The sequence below is a fragment of the Calonectris borealis genome, chromosome 7, assembly GCF_964195595.1.
Source record: "Calonectris borealis chromosome 7, bCalBor7.hap1.2, whole genome shotgun sequence".
NCBI lineage: Eukaryota > Metazoa > Chordata > Aves > Procellariiformes > Procellariidae > Calonectris > Calonectris borealis.
In genome coordinates, this window is record NC_134318.1 from 23,189,449 (window position 1) to 23,210,340 (window position 20,892).

Genomic DNA, 20,892 nt, shown 5'->3' on the forward strand with positions numbered 1-20,892 from the left:
CGGGGCTTTAGCCACGGCCCGAGGGGAGGCTCTAACACATCCGCGGGCTTCAGCTCCGATACCACATTAGGTAGTTACTGACATTTCATCATTGTCATTCATTTGCCTTATCACACTGTTCTTGTGGAAACTTACCTCCTGCACAAACACTCGATGGTTCAGCCGCTAGGATCTCAATGCAAGATTTCTTGAGAATCTAAAAGATTTAGATAACAGCATTTTTGGTAATCAATCATTTTTATCTATGCTTTATTAATAAAGAAAAGGGTGCCCTTTTCTGGGTTTCAGAATACCCAACTTACTGAATCAATTGTTCCTCTTAGGGCATAAAAGCCTCCCGTAACTGGAAAAACATGATCGATGCTGTCAGCAATTGTTGACAGCTGCAAAGAAAGACAATCATAAATCATGAAGAAAACAAAATTACAGTGAACAAAACTGGGCCCTTTCATACTTGCTAAAAGACATCATACAGACACAAAATGATTTATGCCTCAAATAATTAAATAAATGCCTTCATCTGATGCTGTTACTTGTGCAGTAGTATAACAGAAAAACAAAACAAGAAGAAAGCAAGCAAGGTTACCTGAGTTTCATTGAAATCTTTCACTCCAACACAATAAACAATAGCTCCAAAGCTTCTGGCTCTGTTGGCCTAAAAAAAAAAAAGTCATTAAATGCAAAGCCATATAATCAGTGGAGCTAACAGTAAATGCCTACAGGTTTGACATAAGGTAGTTTGGGTAAACGTGAAGGTGACTTACTTCTTGTTCTGCATAATAAAACTGAACGTCTTGCAATTCTCCATCCGTCAGAGCAATAATCACACTAGCGGTCCGAACTCCTACATGGAGAATAGTTAACAGATTGCATACATATGACAGAAGATTCAGCAATGAAAAGAAAGTTTGAAGTGAGGCATTCCTTTTTGCTGACAAATAAATACCAAATCGTAAGGCCAGACTCTCAGCCTAATTTGTATGGATTTTATTGGAGATATATCAGCTGAAGGTCAGATGCATAATAGGCCGCAATAAGCCAAAACCTGTGCGCCTTCATACCGCAAGCATCTCTGAAAGGAGACTGCTGCTCTAACAAGGTCCATGCACAAACTTCTCTGTTCTGCGTAAAATATAGCACCTACCGAGATTACATCTAGACCTTTCCTCTGGAGAAGTGGCAAAATGGATCCACAGAGAGGGAGAGGTTTCCTCTCTTCTCTTGACAGAGACGTCTACACAAATCTTTCCCAGAGACTGTGGTAAGAGATACCTCTGCTAAAGGAGCTTTTCTGCCATCCTACCTTCCCCTCCAGCAGACTTTCAAAGAGAACCCCACTGAACATGGCACAAAATGTGCTTCTACAGGGGGTTCAGTCCTACACTTCTCAAGCAACACGAGCTGTCAGTGAAGTTCATAGGAATTCTGAGCGTGAGTGAAAACCTTAAGATCAGGTCAACTGGAGAAAATTCATGTCTTGTGATAAGACATTTCATATCGCACACGAGCTTAAGTGAAAATGTTGCATAGACTTTGGATAGCTATATATGTAATGCAGTATAGAATACAATATTACCTAGAAAAATGCAACATGTTAACAAAATTAAACCAAATTAATGTGCAAACTACGGTTCAATCAACAATTCTGCATCCATAGTTCTTAAAGGAACTAATACACATACATGTTACTTTCAGGAAAGTATTTGTTATTTTTTAAAAATAATCTATTACAATTTCAAGTGTCTTTCCTCATACTGTCTGAAATTAAAGACTGATTAGTTCTGACAGGTTTCTTATGCCATGCAGTCCTTCCCATGTCATGTCAGACACAGACATGAATCTTAAAAAAATGACCTGAAACTTGGGGGGGGGGGGAAATAGCTTGGATTCCCGTATTTTTTTTCTGCCCAGCATGCTTCAAAAAGGCTGAAAAATTGTAGATCTTGTTTTGAACACTTGTTTCTCCCCTGATATTTTAGCTTATAAATCCAGATCTCATCTACTCCTTTTTCCTTCCTAATCAACTTACGTAGACAAAAACACAGCAAGTGAATTGCTAGCATAAACCAGAACAAATCCAAGTTTTTTAAAAAGATAGTGAGAGTCTCTCTAAGCTCCATTTTGCAACTGGGCATTTTAGGTGGCACAACCCCAATTACAGAGGAAACAGGAGTCTATGTGGGATGAAGATAAAATCAGGAGCTGGGATTGGAGACGTCCTTAGGGCAAAAAGCACATTTTTTACCCTTTCAAAGCATAAAATGAGCTGAAAAGGCTCACACATGGTGATCCATACAGAGAACAGGAGTTTAGGAGAGGGAACATTCTAATACCATGTTCAACACATTGCCACAGGGTTCCTGTCTGCTTTCCACCTTGCAAAGAGCAAAAACTAATAGTTGATTAGTTCTTAGCTATATGTTATGAAGAGATAAAACAGTTTTCAGTTGGACTCTTCAGGACTCTTGATTTCACTGGCAGAAGTGTCTGAGAAGCCACACAGAGTTGCTGCTGAAGACTCTACACTCACAGCCTATGTTATTAAAAAGGCACTGACTCATTTCTCCATCTTCCAAAGAGACCATCAGCCCACAAATGAGAACAACCTCAAACCAGGGTACAAACCAGGCAAGAGTGTTCAGTTTAACTAATTAGGCCTTTTTTCAGCACAGAAAAAAAGACATAAATACATTTTCCTCTTAAGATTTAGTGAAAATTTACATTTTAGGAACTCAGAATCTGATCCCAAATCATTCACAGTGATACAAAAATCTTAGCTGATTGCATTCATACCTACACTAATAAGAACGAGGACTTGGGCACACGAGGCAGACGGGGCTGAGTGCATCAGGACAGAAGAGTGCAGGAGAATCTGGGTATTCCTATCCTCTGGGTGCAGGACAGGCAGTTCTGGCTGTAATGCTTTGGTCTGTATTCTGCACTGGGTCAGATCTGTGATAATACTGGTCTCCTCTGGTCTTAATAAACCATGAATCATGCATTTAAAAGTAGAGCTGTAGTCAAAATGGAATGTAGTGATTGTGTAACACCAATTCCTTCTCCAACACTTCTCTCGGCGGGTTTACTGCAGGTCATATAAAGAACTATCATCCCTGTCTTTTCAATATAATATTAGTGATAAACAATGCCTACCTCCATAGGTTTCGTGGTAAATCTGCTCGTTTGCCTGCAACGAGGTGTAGAACATTGTTAGCTCTCAAGTACAGCAGCAGCAAGCAAAGCAAAGTTTATACATATAAATCAAAGAAAGGAGGTACTGTGATGTGTACCCTTTTAAATCCTTCATGCATGAACGTGTCTCCTCCAGGCACTTCATACTGAAGAATGTCAAGCCCTCGTCTTATGGCTTCCCTTTGGATAAGAAAAAACAGGGGAAAATAATTTTATTAAAAGTTTTGTTTTCTTGAGATATTCTTCTACTACAGCCAGATTATGCACCCCGTCAGTACACTGCACAAAGTGCACACACACCAGCTAAAACCTTGGTAAACCCAAGATTTTTCAAAAACCACAATTTTTCAGCCAAACACCCCTGGGAGCACAAAACTGGACATATGATACAATGTTAGGGCTAACATTTTAAAGGTGCAATTCTGTCCCTGCTCCCTCATTCTGGTACACTGTCAGGCAGGATAAGATTGAATTAAAACAAGTGCCAGATATTAAACTCTGACAAACTGCAGATGGAATGAGAATTTAAAAACTTATGACCCTGTCATGAAAATGGGACAAATAAAAACTCCATATTCAATCAATTATCAGGACAGTTGGGATTAGGACTTTTCCATTATAAAGACCGAGGCCAAAAGATAAGAGAACGGGATGGGAATGATGAGAATTTCCTATCCTAGAGCAGGGACTGATCAACGTTCCTGAGGCACAGATTGCTCCCTGGGAAGAGACGGACTTTGATACCATGGCCCCTGTTGCATAGCTTCTTGCTCCATAAACACATACGTGTTAACCAAGAGGATCGCTCAGGGAAATTAATAATTTAATTGATCCCTGATCACTAAAAGACCCTGATCCTTAGCAAAGTTTTCATGTATTAATGGAACACAAATAAGGCCAAATCACAAAACAAATATTCAACAGACAAGATGTAGGAAGTCCAAACATCCAGATGCTATGGGGCACCCCTTTTTTTAAAAAGATAGTGAGAGTCTCTCTAAGCTCCATTTTGCAACTGGGCATTTTAGGTGGCACAACCCCAATTACAGAGGAAACAGGAGTCTATGTGGGATGAAGATAAAATCAGGAGCTGGGATTGGAGACGTCCTTAGGGCAAAAAGCACATTTTTACCCTTTCAAAGCATAAAATGAGCTGAAAAGGCTCACACATGGTGATCCATACAGCGAACAGGAGTTTAGGAGAGGGAACATTCTAATACCATGTTCAACATATTCCCACAGGGTTCCTGTCTGCTTTCCACCTTGCAAAGAGCAAATCTACCTGGGAGAAGTAAGCAAGTTTGAGCTCTGTCACCAAGGTACAAGATGGAGACCTGAGCCAAAACTCAGCAGAAATGCAAGACCCCTGGCTTTGGATGAAGCCCTGGAATATAAAATGGAGGGGGAGGGTTGTTCTTTCAAGACTGCTCCAGAGCCCCCTTTATTTATAGGGTGCACTGTGCTACTGAGGCCCTCTCACACAGACAGAAACAGTAGCAAAAGCAAGGGCTTTAAGCTGAAATGAAAGAAAATACTTAGAAACACCTCCATGACAGGGATTTCCATGTGTGAGGCAAATTACACCCAAAATTATTTGGGGTTTTTGTTTTGGTTTTTGGGGTGGGTTTTTTTTGGTGAGTTTCTCGGGTTTGGGGAGTTCTTGTTGTTCTTGTTGGTTTTGTTTTTTTGGTGGTTTTTTTTGGTTTTGTTTTGGTTTTTTTTTAAAAGAGGATTTGGTTGTGAAGGTGGCACCAAAATTTTGCTCCAGCCTCAGACTCTCTTTTTCTTAAGAAGTCTGTCACTCGGCTGCGCAAACCACCTCTGGCACGGGTGCTATCTGAAGGCAGCCCAGGAGAGGGGTGCGATAGCCTGGAGAGGCAGTGCTCCAGCACTGGCTACGATCGGCTGCTGGCATAAAATTCAGGGCTTCAGGCCACTTCAGAGGGCACTGTGGGACCTTCCATACAGTCTTTTGGTCATCAACTCAGGGTCTGAGATCTCTTACACAAAAACTGCCCTTATTTGGGTAGTTGAGGACAGCAAGGATGTACATGAATCCTTGACTGGAAACACAGTTTCTCCCTGAAACACTGCGAGAAAGAACAGACAGTCTGGTGCTGCCTTTCTCTTATAACGCTGAAAAAATGGTAATGGGAGACCCAAAGGCCTTCTAAGCCCTCTTCCAGTTGGGAATGGTGGAAAAGATTTCAGTTGGTGCCACACCGAGGGCCGAGACAGAGGTCTGAATTCTGGTTTTGGGGCCACTCGTTGCTTGAGAGGAGGGACGGAGGGTATTTCTGGATGAAAGCTGTGGAATACTTGCCTGTTTTCTGTTAGTTTCATGACCGTAGTGCCTCGTGAAGAAAAAACGATGAAAGACATCCGCAACATTGGACTGAAACAGAATAACAAGCCAGATCCACGTCACAGACACACATTCAGCAGATTTTCATTTGTCAAGAAGCAGTGAATGAAAAAATAAATGATATATATAGCAAATCAAAATATCATCGTAAGAAAACTTTACCTTATGAACTTCTCAGCTAGGCTTTCCACAAAAGAGTAAATCTCCGTCCAATGATTTCTGACACTTCCAGACCTGCACACAAAACATAATTGATTACATTCATCTTATTTCACAGCAAAAATTCCCTGTTCCACTCTGAATTTTAAGCCTGGGCTACTCCAATGGTGGTTAGGGACACAACGTCCCTAAATGTCTATGGAGATGAGGCAGCTAACTCTGTTGAGGCTTCTACAGCAGTTGTGTTGGAAGCTGTAACAGGAACCATCACGACAAAACCCACTGACTCAAAGGTCTGAAATGGTTTACCATACGATTTTGAAACAAGTTCAGTAACTCTTCCATCTGCTTTTGTTCCTTTTATAACATAAAATATAAGTATTTTCTTCTAGTTTGATTCATTTTATTTGACTTCACTAAATCATCTGCTAGCAGATTATTTACTTTCCTAGAGCACAGCTCTGCCCTTGCAGCCACACAAAAAGTCTTGACTGATCTCCTATTCTCCCAGAACGCGTGGGAGAATGTTTCCATGAATTACTGTTTGTTTCAAGAGGGAAAGCTTTTGAAGTAATTCGGACTAGCATTCTGGACAGTCAATCCCTGGCTCCGTTACAGATTTCTTGTGAAAACTTGGGCAACTTAGTTACATGCACAAACTTACACATTCGTGCTGCTGTTCCCAATATATAAAACTGCATTACTGGCACTCCCTGGCTTTTTTTCTGCTCGGGGACCCCCACAGTCTGGTGGGACTCAGACCTCAAACAGAGCCTTGCATGCAGCAACGCTACAGTAAATGACAGGTGATTTCTACCATGTGGATCTATGCCATACACTTTCAAGCTTTTAAAAAGGCTACAAAGCATGAGAAGTTGACGATTTTAAAAGCCCTTCCTAGGACTGTGGTGTTTATGAGAGAACGGCTCATTCGCTTTCCTTGCCAGGCAAACTCGGGTGTCTTAGGCAGAAAGATAAATAAAACAACAGCACATACAGAAGGATCGCAAGGGCTGAGACACGGAAGAACTAAAAAAATTCCTGAAATTTAACTATTCTAAAGCACAGGTTTCCTCTAACTGCTGTTAGACATTTTTCTGTGTAAATGGATTAAAAAAAGGGGGAGAAAATGATCCCGTGTTACGATTCTTAGTTCTACTATGGGCTTTCCAAGTGACCCTATGCCAGTCACTTCTGCCCCTGTACGTGAGCTACAGTTCAGCATACAGAAGCCCACATAATATGGCACTGCCTGCCCTGCAACGGTGCTGGTGGAGTGGAGGAGAAGAGCAAAGATAAAGGGACAAGGACCGAAAAGAGACCCCTGAAGTACATAAGCCAGAATAAGCTTGGCTTGTGCAACCCTGTGCTTTCACGCTGCTCTTCTGGAGAGCTGGTGATTCATTCACATAACAAACTGGTTATCAAAGAATGAAGAAATTGCCAGGCACTGAGGGAGGACAACAAAGCACTAGGGACTGCTTGAACCAAGGATCTGGATCCTCTGCAGTCTCCAATTTATATGTGCTAGGCAACGGATCAGACGATTATATATTTGTGAACAGCACCAATGAAAGGTGCTGGCACTATTAGCAAATGAGCCCTTTTCACATCATTAAAAAATAATCCATGCAGATGTGAGGTAGGTACTTTAAGCACTGCTTTTCTAGAAGGGACCTGAGGCAGTCCAACACCTATAATTCTGAAAGTCCCAGTCTAAATGTCTAAGCCTGCTAAACTCAGATTTTCCTTTAATCTATGCAAGACAGATTTACAGCTCCCAATTTTTTTTTAATTTTTTTTTTTAATTGTTTCCCCCCTGGAGTTGACACTTTCAGTTTCATTCTGAGCTTGCCATCTCACTTAAGTCCAATTCTTGCAATTTCCAATGGAGTCACTTCCCTACATAGAATAGCCACAGCTTCTTACTTGGAAAAGACTGACCTATTTTGGATGAGGTATCGAATTTCTACTGCCAGCTGCAGAGGCACTGATGCAATCCAAAAAAGAAAGTAGCAACGAATTTTCTTTATAACAGCAACAAATCATCATTTCCAGTACCTTCCTAGGACTGTCAGAATTACTCCCCCCGCCCCTGACCCCTTTCTTTTAGCAAAGAACAGCTTGGCAAAACAGCCTAGACATTGAAAATTCAAGAAAATTATAAGCCACTAATAGTGGAAAAACATGAAGACTTTTGAAGTGAAAATGCACAGATAAACTTCATACTGTGCACTTCCATGTACTCTGACTAGAATGAAACACCCCTTCTTGGAAAGGATACAGCCAGTGAGACCAAGAGTAACTAGAATTGGCTGTAATAAATCTATAGATGCCCACCTCTGAAAAGCTAGGGAGGTCTCTGCCATGGGCTGGTCCTCACAGGAAGCATACTGTGCTCCCAGAGCACCTGGATCGACATCACTGAGCTACAACCCTGTGGAGCAGAGGAACTTCAGCATGGCGGCAGGTCCCCTTCTCCCCTAGGAGGAATCCTGCACCCACATGTTGCTTATCAGCTGGGAAGTGTCAAGGCCAGGCAAGCAAGCCAGACAAGCCATACTAGCAAGAAAATCGTACTGTTTCAAAATCTCATATAAAGAGTACCAGTGGTCAGCACTTAATCACTTGCCCCACCACATCCCTCAAAAGACCAGGTGTGTCACCTCCCACTGCAAATGATGCCCAAGTGCCACAGACGGTAGTCACATCCAACCCCTCATGAACACCAGTGGGGGTGGCCTGGCTTATAGAAGAACCTGATTTCCCACCCCTTCCCCCAAACTCGCCTCTAGATATCCCTGTTTGTAAAGTCTATTTATTTGCTGGTGTGGGCGTATGTATGTTTTGGAGGCTTCTGGGGTTTGCCCTGATATAGTTTCATCTGTTGCCCCAGAGGGCTGAACCCACAAAACCACCAACGGCAGTTTTAATGGCAGATTAAACAAAAATTTACAATAATAAAATGTTTGCTAAACTATGTACTAAGTTGCCAAATGCTGTCAAACATTACTCCCAGCACTGACAAAGAGAAGCTGCCCAACACTATTGAAAATACTGAGGCATTTCACTGCTTTTGGGATCTTATCTTTCATACTGCAGAATCACTTTTGCTGGCAGCATAAACTAACTTGCTGCCCTTCATGGCTAGATCAGACTAGGAGGTTTTTGCCTTGGTTTCCCACGGCAAGTGGGAGGCTCCAAGCATACCCTAAGCTCCTTTACGACCATGGCCAACGCTTGAAAGCCATACTCGTTTCTTTAAGTCCACAGTTAACAAGCCTAGAGAAAGCACAAGGTCTGTCAGTGATGCTCTACACCACAGGTTATTCTTGGACATGTGCACAGCATGATTGTTACAGCAGTTTCAGTGCTTTTGTTGTTTCCCTTAGAACCTTGCAATAACTAAGAACAAACAACTCCTGAACCGGCATACCTGTGCTAATAGGAGCCTCAGACAAAGCTGGCATGTTGTCTTGAATTGCCATCAGTAAATAATCACTAACAGATTCCTCGTCTGGCCTGTTTGGCCATCAAATGATACACTCCTGTAAGATTTCAGAGGAACTGTGAAGAATTGCAAATAATGAGGAAAGAATAAATGAAGCACCAAAAAAAAGCAGCACTGTGCAGAAAAATCACTGGGTGCGAGGCACACACTCGTCCACCCTCAGCAGTAACTGGGGGAAGACATAGGGAAGCGATGCAGCCAGGGAACCCTACATATCCTGCTGTGGAGGTTTGTACCAGTGGATCCACCAAGCCAGTGCTGTGGCTGTCTGCAAAGACAGACGATGTTACAGCCTGACCTGTCTTTTTGGCTCTTGCCTTAGAGATTTTCTGCTTTTCAGGTCATCAGCAACCTGGTTCAACTCCTCACATCAATCAAAGCGGCCACCGCCACCCAGCCGGGCGCCGGGCTTCCTCCCTGCACTCTCCCTGCTGAAGAAGCCCAGTGAGCCTGATGTTCTCTGCAATGTACCAAGCCCCGCAAGCCAAAGACCTCTGTGGATAGTGACCCACAGCTTACAAGCAGGTCGTGTGCCTTTCTGAGTCAAGCGGGACAGTGAGGTTTCAGCCCTCAGAGGTTACATGATTCTCATGGCGAAGGAAAACGCAAAGCAATAAACAGCTGCTGCGGGCAGCTGGAGCACCGCAGAAAATATTTCAGGGCCTGTTTCTGCTGCCGGTTCCACCGGGGTGAACCTGGAGCGGGTGCAGAGAAACAGCAGAATTTCCCCAGGTCCATACCTACGCAATTGGCATCAGAAGTAGGCCCAAGCGAAGTGAAAAAACCCACAGGAGCCGTTTGTTGTGAGCGTGCTCCCTGCTCCACCAGCTCTGTTCCCATTACACACGAGACAAAGAGAAGAGTCAGCAAACCACAACATAGGAAGGAATGTGCTCCCGGCCTCATCGGGACTCAGCTCGGAGGAGCAGCTGCTGCTGCTGCAGCTCCTTCTTCCGCCGTTTTCCTGAATTTCACATTGCTACCGCTCAATGGGAGGGGAAAAGAGGAGGTCAGCGGGTATATTCTGGGGATAGAAGGAAGTGATGTGATTGCAAGGCTCGATTCTGCTCCTGCTTACTTTGGAGTGACTCCTTCTAGCTTGGCAGAGCTCTCTGTCAGTATAAGAACAGCAAGCATGTGAGAGTCCTATCTGCCTCACTGCTGTTTGAGAAGACAACAAAGCGCGAGACAGGCTGGAAACTCCTCCTCTTTCCTAACAGGCTCCCAGAGGCAGTGGAAGCTGGAGCCCAGGCAAATCAAGCAGCCCAACCCCAACACATGGGGTGCCACTTCCAGCCCAGCTACTTCAGCAGGGAAAAACCAGGGGGGTCAGTTGTAAGGTGTCTGTCCTAGGACATGTGTGATTCACAGCTACAGCTAAATTCACTGTCAGGAACCTACACAGATCAACAATATACATCAGACCTGCAGCTTAGCAGTGAAAGTTAATACCCCAGCACTACCCAAACAGTAAATATTTTTATTACCACATGTACACAGAGAGAAGGCAGCAGGACCCAAAGCCTTTCCTCCCTACTGAAAGTGAGAAAGTGCAACCTCTTGAAGATACAGAGCTGCCCCTCGTCCTATTCCCCCGCCATGCACATTTACCTCTGTTACAGATTGGCTGAAGGCAGCAATTCCAGAGATCCTGGAGCAAGAAACAGACCTATTATTACTGATGTTGGGTTCAGTTTGAGCATGGTGTCAGGCGAGTACAACACCCATTGAGTTTGCAGGTCCTTGTAAGCCTCTATCCCCTTGAGCTAATGGTGGCCCTGTATATGGCCCGTTGCTCAGAAACGTGGCACTTTGTTGTTGTTATTTGGAGAGCTCTTTGTGGCCACAACCACACTGTAGACAACAGAATTCTTACACATGGCTAATAACAGCTCTGCAATAAAAGCAAACCCTGGGGCATCTAGTTTGTTGTGGTTTCAGACATGCACGCGCGTGTTCATCCACCCCTCTGCTCCCTTCTGAGCCAGCAGAGCATTCAAAGTGACAAGAATCCTCCTCTTCCAAACAATGCTTCTTGCAAGCAGGGAAGGGACCTTGACTGGGTGATTCATTCAGGCAAGGAAGGACTAGTTTATATTATATGCTCCAAAGGCAATTAGAAACACTGGTGGAGACAGCTATTCTGAGACAGCCCTCGCTTCAAAGTATTCGTAACATTAATGGACAAGACAAGGGCTGGAATGGGGAGGGGAAGATACAGAGAAGTGACTGGAAAATGGATTTCTTAGTCCTAGGCCAGCACCCCAAGCACAGGACCCAAACTACTTGAATCCAAAAGGTTTCATGACAAAACCCATTAATTTTTTAGATAGCTTTTCTCCTGTAAAACTACTGAGAAAATCTGCAGCAACATTACTGACTTCTATAAGTCAGCCCTCAAAACATTGACCATTGCTCCTACAATAATCCACAAGTCCTATCCACCTGGTGCTATAGCTCTTGCTGCATACCCAGCCACCATAAGAGCAGAAAGTGAAATTCAGAAGCCAGGCTCAAGACTGTATCCAACCACTTCAGATCTCCCTGCAAAGCTCCAGAGCTGTTCTGAACAGCACCAGGCCTGGAAGACCCACCTTCAGCATCCCGGTCCTCCTCAGCACAACATGGGGAGTGAAGCAGGGTGCTCAATCCCAGTCACACCACAACACACTTAATAAGGTGCAAATGATAACCAGGACCAGGGAGATACAGCTCTTGCGCTGTTAATAACTCACAGGAGTCAATGCATCTTCTCCACATTTGAGATGAAAAGGTTCAGCCTTACTACATCTCATACAAACTCAAATCGCAATTCATACCAGCGTTTGGCCTGCAAGCTCAGACAAAAGTAATGAAATTCTCAATCACTGAGCGCACACAAACCAAAATCCTAGGTCAGTGGGAATCTTGCTGTTTACTTCCTTGGCTCAAGCCCCAAATAAATCAGATTTAGTTACATGCATAAATAGACTGCAAATGACAAGCTGCCACAGCTTTTTCTTCCCATTAACTGTACACGTTTTATGTCAAATAACCAGTACCCATTAGCTTTGCCTTGTGTTTTATAAAGAATTTTTTTCTTGGGGCAGAGGGGAGGAGAATTGGTTTTCCTGAATATTTTTTTCCTGCCAAAAGGCAAATCTGGCAGAATCATATCAGACAAAATACAAACAAATAAAACCTGGTTCCAATAACATAGGTATGTCTGAAGCTGAATAAAAATTTGCTTTGGAACATTCCAAGCAATTATACCTGGTTGTAAGAAAATCACAGCACTGGCTGTGATATAACCACAACAAAGAAAGATACAAAGGCAAAATACCAACAGATTATGTTTTGAAAGCAATAAAGATATTGCTTTCGGGCAGTTGGAGAATATGAGAGGTGTCATGCAGATGATGTGGTTACATTATACGGGGCAGAAGGGGATGTCAGACAGAAAAAGAGGAAGACAGATAGACACAACCATTTTTAGATATACGTGTATTGTAATCAATGCCATCTAAGGAACAGAGCTGATACTTTTGTTCAGACAGCAAGTCCTCTCAATCTCAATAGGCAGCTGACCTGCGTCAGGTCCTACATCTTCTGATGAACTGAAGTCTGGCTGCAGTAGGTAGATATTCTTGCTTACAGAAAAGGGAGTTCAGCAGTACTTTAAGTCAGTCAATATGAGATTTTCAAATGCAATTAAATTAGGTGTCAGAACATGTGTTCTCGCACTCTGCCAGCAGTCCAATTTCCAACCACAACAACATTGCTAGCTACACTCTTCTCACGCACTGCGTAAAACCAGCACACAGAACAGCATCGGACTGAGATGGCACGGAGAGAGAAGCTGCAGAAGTTCCCAGAGGTCCAGCTCTGACCTAACACTCTTGGACTGGGACTATGTGGATGCAGGAAGAAAGGCAAAGGGCTACAGTGAGAGCCTAAGGCCAAAAATACTTGCTCTCACTAGTACTTGTAATCCATGACTGCTAAATTAATTCAAATCATTGGCAAGGAAATCATGTGGGAGAGGGAAGGGGGACACAAAATGCCTTTACTAAACTCTTATTTATTCACTTAAAATATGGCATATTGTGAAAAAATAAGGTATGTGGACATCAGCAATTCACTATAGTTGCTTAAAACGATAAAAGCTGGCACAGAATAGCAGCTACTGAAACGCCTTTTGTTCTGATGGCTTTTTGGCTTGCCTGAAGTGAGTTAGGAAGTATCAACCTGTTTCCCACCCCACAAAGCTGGCTTTTCAAGGGGAGGTTGGGGGAACAGACCCAAAAGCCAAAACCAGGAAGGAGATGGCACAGGGTAGCTAATTTCCCACCTGATCAGAGGTTGTGCTTTTCCCCACCAGCTCCCTACCTGTGATATTCACCTCTGGAGTGAGGCATACCAAGTTTAAAGGGAGGCAGCTGGAAAATGGATTACAAGCGAGAAGGCTTGACTGGCCACATTGTACTCATGGCTTCACCAAAATTGCTGTTGACAGGGATGCTCTTGGGAGCACAGGAGACAAAGCAAAACTGATGTGAAAGGCAATATTGTTGTGGGCCCAAGAGACAGGAGTACCATGAAGAGGGCTTACCCAGAAGTTCAGGGGGAAGATGAGGAGTGGAAAAAGGGTAGTTAGGCAAGCCCCCCCAAAAAGAGTTAGAATCACTGCTCTAAAAATAAATCAGCCAGGGCCTTACTTCAGACATCTGCACTGCCATGGTCTGTGCTGTGGAAAAAGAAAACATTTTCCCAAGGCTGTGCAGCTCATTTTTCCTCAAAATCCAAACAATTTCTTAGCAAACATCCCAGCAGGAAAAATGAGAAAATACTTTCAACTATCTCACATTCTTTTTCCTCCCCACTTCCCATCCTGTCCTACAGTCAAAAAATAATCAAAAAAATTTCTTCATACTTGGTAAATACAAAATACAGACAGCTCTGCAGCTCAGATCTGCCATGTCAAGCATCACCAGGAGCAAGTATTTATGGCAGTTAGAAGTCCTTACTTTAAAAGGGTTTCTGTTTGTTGCACTAAGAAACAATCATAACAATGCTATCAGGCACTGTTATAACTAGAAAACACTAGAGGTCAGTCATCCCTTCTGCTTGCAAGTGCATTTCAAGATGATTACAAACAACAGCTGGATGTCAACAGCAAGGCAGGGATGAGAGAGAGTTATTTACACACTCAAGCATGAGGATGTCATTACAAGGCCTGAATAGTCAGGCAGTCCAATCCCTAAGAGGACCTGTCCTTGGCAGTTTGGGATGGGACTGAAACAAGTTCTTCATGCACCTAGACAACCAAAGCAAATGAAGCAACCAAAGCAAGTGAGAAGTACTGAGGTATCCATTATGTTGGGTTTAAGAGCTATGCTTGTTTAAAGGTAAACACGAGATTTTTGATATCACATGTGACTTGATCTTACCACATGCCATAGGAGAGATGGGTATGCCAACTGCACAGTATACTGCCTTACCTCATGCAAAGGGAGTAACTTAGTTGCAAACAGAAAAATTTCCGCTGCTTCAGTATGATACTTTAAAGTCTCCCTCTACACCTCCAAATAAGCTCAAGCCTGCATAACTCAAAAAGTATGACATACAGACAGCACAAGATTGCAGACTCTGGGCAGCCATCTCTGCAGCCAGCAAATGTCCAGTTCTCGTAGCTTCAAGAGATTTGCTCATCTAAACATCCCCAGAGACAAGGCAGTCCTAATGTGGCTCTGGCGCAGTCAGACAATCCTGAGGAGGATGGTGGCAGGTCTCCCTCCCACACATGCTGCTTTTCCCTTCCACCATGCCAGCTTCTTGGACATCCAAGGCTTAGTTCCACTGCTCTGATCTTGCTTATCCCATGTTGTTAGCATAAAGGGCTGCGATCAACTACAGGCAGAGAAAAACTGTAGGAAATCAGTGAGTTTCTTTTTCTAATTGGCAGCATATATATTATACCAATAACTTCACCAGCAGATGATCTTTTCCATCTGATGGTTGTTGCCTGCACGATTAAATCCCCACAGACTTTGCCTGGCAGAATGAAAAGGAAAAATCATGCCCCAATAAAGTCATTGCAGTAACACACAGTGCTTACATGCATAAGGAGAAAGGTTTGTTGTCTTCTTCCAATTTGCCTCCTACTGATGCAAGATTACATCTTTCTGTGGGGAACCAAAGCAAAGCAGATTTAAAGTAATTTTGGTTCACCCAGGCTGACTTCAGAGACAGGGCCTGTCATTCAGCTAAAGAGCGCTACAGGGTTGCAGGATTAAAGCCTGGAGTTTTCACAGAGCCAATGCTTCAATCCCATTGTTAGACAGCTAATTAAGACTGAATGCATCTAACTCCAGACTGGCAAGACACCAATGAAGGGAGGCAATCCCCAGGCCATGTGGGGATACTCTGTGGTGTATAGGGCTGGGTTTTTCTGGGGATTCTCCCATTAGAAGTTAAAGCCAGAATTCTTCCCAGATATGTATCAGCATGGATCCAATTCTAAAAAAAAAAAAAAGAAGTGTCCACTGCTTTTTCAGATTTGACCAGCTGCTTCTGACTGGCTTCCAACCTTCTCCTTACCAGGAATACCCCGACCCTTCCCAACACTAAAGGATTATCTAGTTCCCTCCTGATGAAGTGTCCCAAGACCCAGAGTCTATCCACTCAGTCAACCCTCCCTGCCTCCATAAAGCTCCCTGTGCTGTGCCAGATGTCACAGAATACAGCTGGGACTAAATACCCCCTCAGCCAGCACACACATCCTCCATCCCCTCCGGCCAAGTACCACATGCATTTGGTTACAGCAGGAAGGCAGCATGGGACCTATAGCTCGTCAGATCTGGCACTCTAATATTACCCATATGGACTGTAATGCAATCTCATTGAGGCCAAAAGCAGCTTTGCCACTGCATTGCCACTGACTCGGTAGGAGAAGGGATGGATTCTAAAACCATCCAGGGGCCCAAGTAACTTTTACTGCAGCTTTTTACCAAAGAGTTCCTCTTTCAGCCTCTCAAATGGTATAAAGACTCTGTTTGTGACTGAAGTCAAAGAGAATTTTCCCACTGGAACCAAAGTGCATGACTTTTACTTCAACCAGAATCAGATCCAGTCTCCAGTGGACCAATGTACCGAGCAGGTATCACCTGAGCCAAGATACAAGACCTGTAGGGTGCCAGAAGAAAATTTATGATCTCATGTCCACAATGCTGCAGAAGAAGTTGCTTACACAACCAACTTTCTACTGCTTGATGTATCAGTAATTCTGAGCAAATAACTCTCTTCTCTGCCTTGATTGCCCCAAATACAACATGAGTGATTACAGCGATCACACCAATAAAGTGCTTTCTGAGCTACACATGAAAAGTAGCATAGGAGCGCAGCGTGGTGATTGCTAGGGGTACACAATGCCAGTTTAGAGAAGGAAATCGCACTGTGGAAGACAGATACCACGTCACAGAGAGAACCCATATTGCGATCACCAACATTTGTTGTTAGAGGGAATTCAATACAGGAAGTGAGCATAACAACAGTACCAGTCACTTCTTGAAAGCCTGGTGAGAATGAATTTGAGAACTAACACTAGCCCCCCACAGAGCTCTTTCTAGACATGCAGGAACACTTCAGGAACAAGTTCTTAGTGAAAGAAAACAAAACAATGACCACATGGTGTGTTAGTGCATCTTTTAGAAAGGCAGAATGCCTTTGCTCTTCATATCCTTTTGCTCTAAAAACAGAATCACTACTTAATGACACTTTTTTTCTTCTTCTTGAATATGGGAATATAGTGGCTCCTGAGCGATGGTGGCTTTTTGCCTCATGCAGGCTGTGCAGAAGGCCTGATGGACTGAACAGTTCTCCCAGCCAGGAAACAGCACAATGCAGCCTTCATACCTGGCTTATGGGTAAGAATCATGAAGAAAAGGCTTCAGTCTTTCATAATATCATGTCACATATGTAGTCCAGGATGTATTAGATAACATAACCATCACACTGAGCATATGTGGGAGACTAACAATTTATTCCTTGAGTTTAACCCTTGGCTGTCAAGCCAGAGCAGTGCACCATGAGAAACAGAAATTTGTGCCTTCTGAGAAACACCTGTGGGTGCACCAGTTTACCACTCACTTTGCTAGTGCTTGCTATAACATGCCTATGAATGTGAGCTTAACCATACCCTCTGGCCATACCTAAATTGGGCTATGGTATTAAGGAAAAGTATTTGCCAACCTATTTTAATAGACGTAACTCAAACACAGGTTTAGACAATTACAAAGAAGTTGAGCAGAAACAAGCTTTATAAAACCTTACAGTGAGTCTGTAAAAAAGCGACCACTACATATAAGCAGTCTAGTCTTAACTTTAGGTAGGTCTGCACAACCCTCGCACTGCTAAATCCCACAGGTGACATCTCAGCGCTTAGCCCAAGGCTTGACACCAAACTCCAGGAGTGCTGGGGACACTGACCAACATCCCCTCAAATCCAACGCTCACAGCCCATGCACCACAACCTGAAGGCCACCCAATTTCCCAGGTTTGCACGTGCGGCTAACCCAGGATAAAGCACAGTGCTCTCCTAAATGCTCCACTTGGGAAACATCCAAGTTTTGGGGAGCAAAAATAAGGATCCTGACCCACACATCACGTTTGGCACCAGGGGAGGTGGGGAAAGGCACCCGGGGAGACAGGGGAAACAACGTCCCTGCTGCTGCAAGGAGGCACTGAAGGGTGAATAAACGTTTTTAAATGCGACTGTCACTTACTTATCCAGGACGAAGTAGAGATCAAAGGCACCGTGACAAGAGCGCTGCTCTTCTTGCTCTTCCTCCTCCTCCGGCCGGGCGCAGGAGGTTAGGCTCCCCATTGCCAGCAAGAAGCAGCACAAAAACGCTGCTTTCTCCACGCTGCTCCTGCAACTCGCCATCTTTTCCCTTCCTTAATTCTTTCTCCTCCCCCAGTCTCTCTCTCTCGCTGCAGACCTTACGGGCTCTTCGGAAGCTCCGGGGGGGCCGAGGGGGAAGGAAGAAGAGGAAAAAAAAAAAAAAAAATCACTAACTTCAGGCTCTCGGCTCAACCCTGCGTGCTCAAGGCAGCCCTGCCCGCCAGGCACCGGACTGCTGGCTCAGGGCTGGGGGCTGAGCCCGGCCGGATGGTCCCCAGAGCCCCGTCCCCATGCCCCGCCGCCCCAGTGGCTGCCCCGAGCTGCTCAGCCCCGTCCCGCACGGAGAGAAGCGGCTCCTCTGGCAAGGGCCAGAGGCAGGAAAGGGCAGAGGGAGGGGGGAGACAGGATCTTATGGGGGAAAGCTGAACTGGGACTTTCCTGTTCCGGGATACAGAGGTGGGAAAGGCTGCTGCGAGAGGGGGACCGAGGTTAGGGACCGCTGCGCCCCAGCCCCGCCGCCTCTCCGCGCCCCCCGCGGGCGCAGGGCGGGCGTCCCTCCCTCCTTCCCTCTCGGGCTGCCCGCGGGGCGCTTGGCAGCCGCAGCGGGGAAGGGAGCGCAGCCGCCCCCGCCGCCCGTGCGCGTTGCCCCGCGGAGGCAGCTCCGCGCCGGCCGCCCTCGGGGCAGGGCAGGGGGGAGAGGGGTAGCGGGGGCTCCGCCACCGGCGGGAGGGGAGCCCGGCCGAGGGCAGGGGCAGCCTGGCTGTACTCCAGGGCATCGCTGCGGATCTTGCTCTGCCTCTCGCCCGCGGACTCTGGGAAGGACGGGGGTCCTGAGGCGGCTGGGGCTGAAGGGCATTAGCCGCCGGGGCGGAAAGAAGTTGCTGTAGAAATGATGGGTGTCATTGCAAAAACCTGTGACAAACCGGGAGTGGGGGGCAGGCGACGTGAGGGGGCACTTGTGAAAAATTGAGTTGCAGGAGATGAGTTCAGTGAAAAAGGTTATTGCCTGGGGGTAGGCGTAAGGACAGGTTTTCACGACTCTCTCGTGCCACAGCAAATTGTTTCTTTTCCGTTGTAAAAAACCTTAGTTTACTGACACTGGAGTCTGCACACATCTTGCAGGCAGTGAGTTATGATGAAACGAAATCTCTTAATGGAGGCTTTGCACGGTGGCATAATCACTCCCCGCCTGATACACGCAGGTTACAAAGCACTGCCCTAAAGAGCTGACCCAGCTCATTTGGATGCTGTCTCCAAAGTTTGAATAATTAGCGGCTTCCAGCCGCTTCCCCCTCCCCCACGCCCGTTGCAGCCCCTAATTAATGAAAAGAGCCACGGGGAGGGATGGGAGCAGAGTCACTTTGCATGACAGAGTTGGGACTAGACGTTTCTCGCTTTTTCTTGGGAGGAGGCCTTTGAACGGGAGTCAAGGTCGAGGGAATCCATCCCCTGAGGGGTGTTGGCGCGCTCCCCCATCGGTACTGCTCCCCAAACACCCAGCGCTTCGCTGGGGGCCTCTTCACCCGGGAAGCGAGCGATAACGCTCCAGCCCAGAGCCGCTTTTAGGTGCCAACAGCAAAAGTGACATCTCCTCCCCCGACAAAGCTGGTAGCCCAGGGGCCGCAGGGCCCACCCGGGCGGGGCTCCGCCCGCTGCCCTGCGGGGAGGTGCTGGAAGGGCTGCGGGGTGTGGGCGTGCGCCTGTGGGGTGTTTCCCCGCAGCACACGGCAGCTCTGTCCGGGGCCCGGCCGGCTCCGCAGTAGGTGTGCGGCTCCGTCGGGAGGCGACGGGCTGCCCCCACGCAGCCGGCGGGCCCTTTCTCTCTGCGCCTGACAAGGCCACGCGAGGACGCGGCGCGCCTGCCCTCGCCGCGCAGGGCCCCTTCCCCGTCGGACCCGGTGGGACTCCTCCAGCAGCCCCTCGCGTGTTTTGTGCGGTGTAGGTTGCCGCCCGCAAGTCCGAAATGAAGTTTGCACTGCGGGAAAAGCATCTCGGTTTCAGTTCCTTGATTCTGGGATGCTGGACCGAGTTCAGACACGTCCAACCGCGGCGGCGGTCGGGGACTTATCAAGAAAAGATTAGAGGGTCCACCGGTTTTCAGCCGCTCGCCCAGTTTTAACTACGCGCAGCTAGAAGTTGAATGCACTGCTTGAGCTAACCACTTTAAAGGTTTTTGTGCACTGGCCAGTTGAGACCCAGCGATTACTTAGATCATGGAGAAATACAAGAAACCCACATCCTCCCTGGTGACATTCACAAAAAATGAGCAAGCGGCTGCTGGGCAGCAGGAATCCCCCTTCCTCCCGCTCCGCCGGGCTTCGACCTCGACGGTGCCCACTAGCGTCCGCAGCCTGCACGGTCCGCGGGAGCCGCAGCCCCGGCACGCATCCCGCCCGCCCTCGCTACCCCCTGCCCGAAGCAGCCGTCCTCCTCCGCAGCCACTGCGGCCTTTCAAAACGAAATAAAAATGCTAATAGCTTCAGATTCCCTCGGTGCTTCGTGAATATCTGATTGTTTCGTAAAATAACGTGGCAGACTTTCAAGGCAGCCTCCAAAGCAGAATGGTAAGGCACTACGAGGAAAAATGTGGCTGTCGCTATTTTCTGACAACGTGCATTGCCCTCCTCTGATCACTAGTAGGTCACCTTACTCTGCAAAGAGGACAGGCTGCCTGACCTGCCTTCTCCGAAGGGTATGCGGTCCCGGAGAGGGGGACATGTTTTAGCGACCGCGGTGATACCACCGCGATCAGCGCTTGTAGCGACCGCCACCATGAGTGCTGAA

At 46.1% G+C, this 20,892-nt stretch overlaps 1 protein-coding gene across 1 annotated transcript in view; it reads right to left on the reverse strand.

The window, feature by feature from the left end:
• ANTXRL (ANTXR like) overlaps positions 1-18,563 on the reverse strand; it is a 65,783-nt gene extending 47,220 nt beyond the window's left edge. The window contains exons 1-9 of the mRNA XM_075154597.1: positions 17,990-18,563; positions 5,720-5,791; positions 5,516-5,587; positions 3,291-3,372; positions 3,154-3,187; positions 765-844; positions 587-655; positions 303-383; positions 136-196 (exon numbers count right to left, since the gene is read on the reverse strand). Coding sequence (XP_075010698.1) covers positions 136-196; positions 303-383; positions 587-655; positions 765-844; positions 3,154-3,187; positions 3,291-3,372; positions 5,516-5,587; positions 5,720-5,791; positions 17,990-18,150 — 712 coding nt within the window. The 5' untranslated portion in view covers positions 18,151-18,563. The remainder of the gene's footprint in view (positions 1-135; positions 197-302; positions 384-586; positions 656-764; positions 845-3,153; positions 3,188-3,290; positions 3,373-5,515; positions 5,588-5,719; positions 5,792-17,989) is intronic.
• Between the last annotated feature and the right edge of the window lie 2,329 nt (positions 18,564-20,892).